Raw genomic sequence first — 6,206 nt, 5'->3', positions numbered from 1 at the left:
GTGCGGCGCGGGCTGTGGGTTTGGTTGTGTGTTTGGTTGTGTGTAGGGGGGCGCGGGGAAGCGGGAAAGGGGGCCCCCTGTGGATGAGAGGGCAGCCTGGAGCTGGGCCGGGGCGCCGCGCGCCCTGCGTCCGTCCCCGGCCCCACCCCCTTGCCCCTCGTGCGCGCCGTGTCCGCTCCCGCGTCGCCCGTCGCACGCTTGCGCGCGCGCTGCCGTCGTCAGGCGGCCGCGCGTGGCGCGCGCCTCGACGGCCCGGTGGCCCCGCCGCTGCCTCTTACACCAGAGGCACCCCCCGAAACACAGTTGGCTCGCCCGTCACCTAGGGATCGCCCACAGCACATGCCCCAACATGCACACGCAAAAACACGCTACATCACCGCCGCCTCCTCCCCCCGCCACAGCACACACATGCACACAAACATGCACACACACATGCACACACACACACACACACACACACAAGCTCACACGCTCACACGCCTACATCCCGGCCCCAGGACAAGACCCTGCGTGTGCGCCGCCTGTACGACCCCGACCGCCGCAACCTGCTGTACGTCGCCTACTCCACGCGCCTCTCCACCGCCGCCGACGAGGGCACCGTCACCACCGGCCGCTACCGCACCAGCATATGCGCGGTGCACCTGCCCGACGCGCCGCCAGTGGCGCAGCCGGCGGCGCTGCCGTCGGTGGAGGTGGGGGCGGAGGAGTGAGGGGCGCGGTTGAGGCCGGGGCGGGGCCGCCGGAGTTTTGGCCTGTGCCGCAGCGGCAGCCGTCTCGGCGGACGGGGTCAGTTTAGTGCAGGCAGAACACACACTTTTTTGGTTGGTCTGCCATATATTGAGTCTTACGTTGATGGCATGTCCTTGGTTATTCGTTGTTGGTCGGTGTTTTGCAATGGACCCAGTATCCACAACGCTCTTGAGCAGCTGCCCCAGCACGATCAGCGCTGGCGCGAGCTTGTAAGCTTGTGCCAAGGCCCGACGTCGCATCACATCAGCGTTCATGCCGTGGCACACAGTTGTCCAACAGGTGGTTGACGCACATTCAACTGCACGACAGCCAAGCAACTCCCATGACCTCAGCAACGGCCAATGTATTTGTATCACGGGTGATGCATATGTACTCGCGGTGGTTGCTTGGGTTTCCGCGTGAACATGTGGCATCGAAGTAGTGCTGGCGGCCAGTCAGCACAAGTCGCGCGTCGGTCGACGAACCAATTCAACCTGGAGGCTGACTAACAGCCACCAGCGACCCAGGGAGCGTTGGATGTGAGACATGGGATTGGAATATCATTCTGATCACTACAGCCTCACATTCTGGATGGGTGTCCACGCGAATTGCTGGTTGCGCTGGTGTCACGCCGGGCAGGGCTGCCCTGCACTCAGACGTCATCGCAAGGCGGCTGACCGCGCCGCTCTGGCCAGCAAGCAGGCCCTTCAAAGGACGGCAGCCGCGCTTGATATGGCTTTCTTGGGTATTTCGGAGCTGTGACAAGCCCGGTTGAATTTCGCCTTGGGACCAACTGAAAAGCTGCTGGGATTATTGATCTCAAGGACGTTCCTATGAGCTCGGAATGCTGATCGTTTCATTGTAATAGGCTCAGCGACACTGCTTTCATCATTTATTTAGGCGCCTCCTCGATAAGTACACCACCCATCCCTTCGGCAGCACTGCCCCGCGTCGCCTGCAGTATGAAGGCCTTAATCCTTGTGGGGGGCTTCGGCACGAGGCTGAGGCCTCTTACGTTGTCGTGCCCTAAGCCCCTGGTGGACTTCTGCAACAAGCCGATGATATGCCACCAAATTGAGGTAGGGGAGGGCGATGGCTGCAAACTGTCGCCCCCGTTTTTGGCGTTGGCGAGCTCTTTGAGCCTCTTCGCAGGCTCTGAAGGCTGTCGGAGTGACGGAGGTCATCTTGGCCATCAACTACCAGCCGGAGGTGGGCGATCGGGCCAATACAAAGTGATTGACTTCGATCTGAGCGGCATGCCGCAAGCCCAGGACCAATGCAATGGCACATTGCCTGTAGGTTATGCTGGCCTTCATCGAGGAATGGTCCGCAAAGCTCGGCGTCAAGATCGTGTGCAGCCAGGTGTGGGACAGCGCGCAGCAACGCCGCCCTGCGCAGCATATGCTGCTGTTGCTGCCAGTCAAACAGTTTGTTCGCGCTTTTGTGGCAACTCTGGCGCAAAGAAGTTGTGCTGCCGCGCAGCTATGCCAGCAGCGGTACGCGATGCCGGTTAGACCCCACAGTGTACGAGCATCAGGAGCGCTTTGCAGGCACACCAGTGTTGCGCACCGGGGGCGCGCCACCACCCACGACCCTCCATGATGATGCCTAAATCCATGCACTGGATGCATGCAACTGCAGGAGACGGAGCCCATGGGTACCGCCGGCCCCCTGGCACTGGCCAGGGAGAAGCTGGACGATGGCTCCGGCAAGCCGTTCTTCGTCCTGAACAGGTGGGTTGCAGTTGGGCTGCACGGGGATCGTCGGCGTCCGGGCCTGACCTGGGCAGGCCCCTGCAGCAGTGCATGTTCGAGCGACCAAATGGGCGGGCTGCCTGACTGCATGCATGCATGCATGCATGCATGCATGCATGCATGCTGCTGTGTATGTTTGCTGCAGCAAACGGCACACGACCGGTGGCTGCAGACCAGGCCTGGCTCATGCAAGCTACAGGCGCACGTGCTGCCAGGCAGCCGCCCAGCCTGTGTCGCCGCAGCCAAGCCACCCCACACACATACACATGGCTTTGCGCCTTGGCTCATGAGCGCTTGCACCCGCTGCCCCCGCCGCTGCCCATTTCCCTGCCAGCGATGTGGTGTGCGAGTACCCTCTGAAGGACATGCTGGACTTCCACACCTCGAGCGGCGGCGAAGCCACTATCCTGGTCACCAAGGTGCGGGCACGCGTGGGGTCGCTGGAGCGTCACATGGGGCGCCATGCACAAGCCATTAGGGCGTACGTGCATGCGTTCACACGTGCAGCAGGGTGTGATTGGGGCAGACGAGTGGGTGTGTGCTTCTGGGCGGCATGCATGCTGTTGCATGCGAGCTCAAGCGCGCAGCACCGCGTGGTGTTGATATCACAAGGCATCGCTGTCGCTGCCATCAATGATGGTTGGGTCAGTCTGGCAACACGGCGGTCGGACCCTTTGACCCTTTGCAGCCGAGGTGCCGCCTTCAAGGCACACCTGAGCAGGAGACCTACCAGACCCAGCAGCTTTGTGTGACTCGACTGCCCATGAATGTACGGCATCCGTCTCATGCTGTCGCCTCAGTCCATAACCCTAACGAATCAAACCGCAGGTGGACGACCCCTCCAAGTATGGCGTGGTGGTTACGGACGGGGAGGGCAAGGTGGAGCGCTTTGTGGAGAAGCCCCAGGTGCGTGTGTGTGTATGTGTGTGTATGTGTGTGTGTTTGTGTGCATGTCGGGGGAAAAGGGGCCGGGCGCTAATGCCAATTTGAGGGGACTCGGACGCCCACAGCGAGGGGCAGCAGGCCGAGGGCGGTGGGCTGCCACAGGCGGGGGCCGCCGCCGGCCCTTGGCGGCCCCAGCTCTTCCCCGGCGCTGACGCGCAGCGCTGTCTGGTGTGCCCCGGCCGCTGGGGCATGAGTAATGCAGGTCTTTGTGGGCGACAAGATCAACGCGGGGATCTACGTGATCAACCCGTCGGTGCTCAACCGCATCGAGCTGCGGCCGACCTCCATCGAGAAGGAGGTGCGCGCGAGGTTCACAAAGGAGGCGCAAAGCGCCGCCGCCGCCGCCGCCGCTGCCGGGCGCGCTATGGGAGGCATCTGGGTGGGTACCACGCCTGCTTGTTGACAAGCGTGCGGTTCTGATGTGTACGCGTGCGCGCGCACGCGTCCTGGGCCCTGCCCTGCAGGTGTTCCCCCACGTCGCGACCGACGGCAAGCTGTTTGCGTTCACGCTGCCGGGCTACTGGATGGACGTGGGCCAGCCCAAGGACTACCTGTTGGGTGGGCGGCTGTTTGGAAAAAACGGAGGGGAGGGGACGCCCGCCGGGCTCGGCGGCAGCCACTGAGGTGTTCGGCGTGCAGGCCTGGGGGTCGGAGGCGAGGCTTTTGCCGCCCTGCCGCGCCTGCCTGCCTTTCTTCGGTCTTCAGGTGCCCACAATCCACGACGACGTCACACACACCCACACATACACACACACACTCTCTCTCTCTCTCACTGACATGCACACACACGCGTGCGCCCGCGCGCGCGCGCCCCTCCAGGCCTGAACCTGCACCTGGCCAGCCTCCGCAGCAGCAGGCCCGCAGACCTCGCCTCCGGGGCGGGCATCAGCGGCAACGTCCTGGTGGCGCCCTCCGCCAAGATCGGCAGCGGCTCCCTGATCGGGCCCGACGTGTCGATCGGGGAGGGCTGCGTGATTGGGGAGGGCGTGCGGCTGAGCAACTGCGTGATCATGCGCGGCGTCAAGGTGGGGGAGGGGGGGCGGGGCCGCAAGGCAGGTGCGCGTGGTGGAGGACGGGAGTGGGGACGCGCACAGGGACGGTGCGCCGCGGGCTCAACTCGCAAGCGGCATGGACACTCTCGTGTCCACATACCACAGCACGCATGCACGCGCGCACACACACACACACACACACACACACACACACACACACACACACACACACACACGCGCATCGCATCGCATCGCAAGCATTGTGTGCATCACACGCCCTCGCGACATGCCCCCGACCCCTCAGATCAAGAACCACGCCAAGGTCGACAGGTCCATCATCGGCTGGGACAGCCAGATCGGCGCCTGGTCGCGGCTGGAGGGCCACAGCATCCTGGGGAAGGACGTCCAGATCAAGGTGGGCGACGGCGGCCGACTTCGGGTGACTGCGGTTGAGGGTGGGCGACGGCAGTTGCGTGCAGTTGAGGGGGGCCGATGGTGCATGTGTGACGCCCCGAGGGTGCCGTCGGCGAGGTGCTGGTCCGGAGCGGCCTTGTGGGGAGCTTTTGGGGGCCAGGTCGAATGGGGTTGTCCAATCGTGTCGCGGCTCTCAAAGGGGGGGGGGACTGCGCTGATCGCGGCAGTTCCTCGCTATGAGAGTCCCTGACTGGCTGTCAGCCTGAGCTGGCCAGAGCCAGCTGCGTGCGTGTGCGCGCGCACACATACACAACACAACACACAATCGTGGATCCCACAACACATACACACACTACACACCAACACACACACACACACACACACACACACACACACACACACACACACACACACCACAAGGCAACACACACACGCGCGCATGCGCACACACACACACAGCTGGCAAGGTTACTCACCCACCCACATTTAACACGCCACCACCACCACCACCACCACCACCCCAAAAACAGGACGAGCTGTTCCTCAACGGCGCCACGGTGCTGCCCCACAAGGAGATCAAGGAGAGCGTGCTGCAGCCCACCATCATCCTTTGAACGGACCACGTCGACAGCCCAGATCACAGGCGGACAGCCCAGATCACACGCGCGGCCCAGGTCATGGGTCCGAAAAGCGGTGCCCCCTAGATATGCTGATCTGTCTCTGCAGTCAGGTCGCTGGGGAGCGCAGGTGGGAAGGTGCAGCGGGCCGGCGGGCGGGCGCAGCAGTTAGGCAGGCGGGTGCATGTGCGGGGCGGGCAGGCGGGTATGGGGTGGCGCTGTTATGAGATCGGCGGGCCGAGCCGCGCACTATGGCTGCATTGCATTGAGATTCGCAATGAATATGCGAGTAACTTGATCCAATTTTATGCATCCTGGTGCTGCTGTTGGCCCCTAGCAGCTGCTGCTGCTGTTGGCTCCTTGCCGCTGCTGCTGCTGCTGCTGCTGCTGCTGCTGCTGCTGCTGCTGCTGCTGCTGCTGCTGCTGCTGCTGCTGCTGCTGCTGCTGCTGCTGCTGCTGCTGCTGCTGCTGGCTCCTAGCTGCTGCTGCAACCTTCTCAAAGTCGTGAGTAGTGTGGTTGTGAGTACAGTAGTGGTCAGCTGCACCAGACAGAGTGACAGTGCACATGGAAGTCTGCCAGAGCCACACAGGCTTGCGAGGAAGTTAGGAATTCCAACCGAACCCCAGCCAGCACCCAGCGTGCAACCCCTGCAGAGCCAGCAAAACTTTGCCGAGGCCAGCCCGTAGGCACGGCTCCCTTGCTAGGTGCTGCGCAGTCGCGCCAACGCGGCGCGTCTTCCTTTGCTTGGGTTGCG

General features: G+C 63.2%; 2 protein-coding genes across 2 annotated transcripts; one reads left to right on the top strand and one right to left on the bottom strand.

The window, feature by feature from the left end:
• Positions 1–2,031: 2,031 nt before the first annotated feature.
• On the top strand, positions 2,032–5,448 carry MNEG_12160 (hypothetical protein; the record flags this gene model as incomplete). Its single annotated transcript, XM_014039369.1, has 9 exons — positions 2,032–2,091; positions 2,371–2,462; positions 2,818–2,902; positions 3,312–3,389; positions 3,631–3,807; positions 3,893–3,986; positions 4,248–4,453; positions 4,725–4,835; positions 5,365–5,448. The coding sequence occupies 9 exons, from the start codon at positions 2,032–2,034 to the stop codon at positions 5,446–5,448; spliced, it is 987 nt and encodes a 328-aa protein (XP_013894823.1).
• A 336-nt stretch (positions 5,449–5,784) lies between these two features.
• Positions 5,785–5,943, bottom strand: MNEG_12159 (hypothetical protein; the record flags this gene model as incomplete). Its single annotated transcript, XM_014039368.1, has 1 exon — positions 5,785–5,943. A coding segment is annotated over one exon (159 nt), but the record flags the coding sequence as incomplete, so codon positions are not given.
• Between the last annotated feature and the right edge of the window lie 263 nt (positions 5,944–6,206).

Source organism: Monoraphidium neglectum (assembly GCF_000611645.1).
Source record: "Monoraphidium neglectum strain SAG 48.87 unplaced genomic scaffold scaffold03098, whole genome shotgun sequence".
Taxonomy (NCBI): domain Eukaryota; kingdom Viridiplantae; phylum Chlorophyta; class Chlorophyceae; order Sphaeropleales; family Selenastraceae; genus Monoraphidium; species Monoraphidium neglectum.
This window is presented reverse-complemented; position numbering and strand designations above follow the sequence as displayed.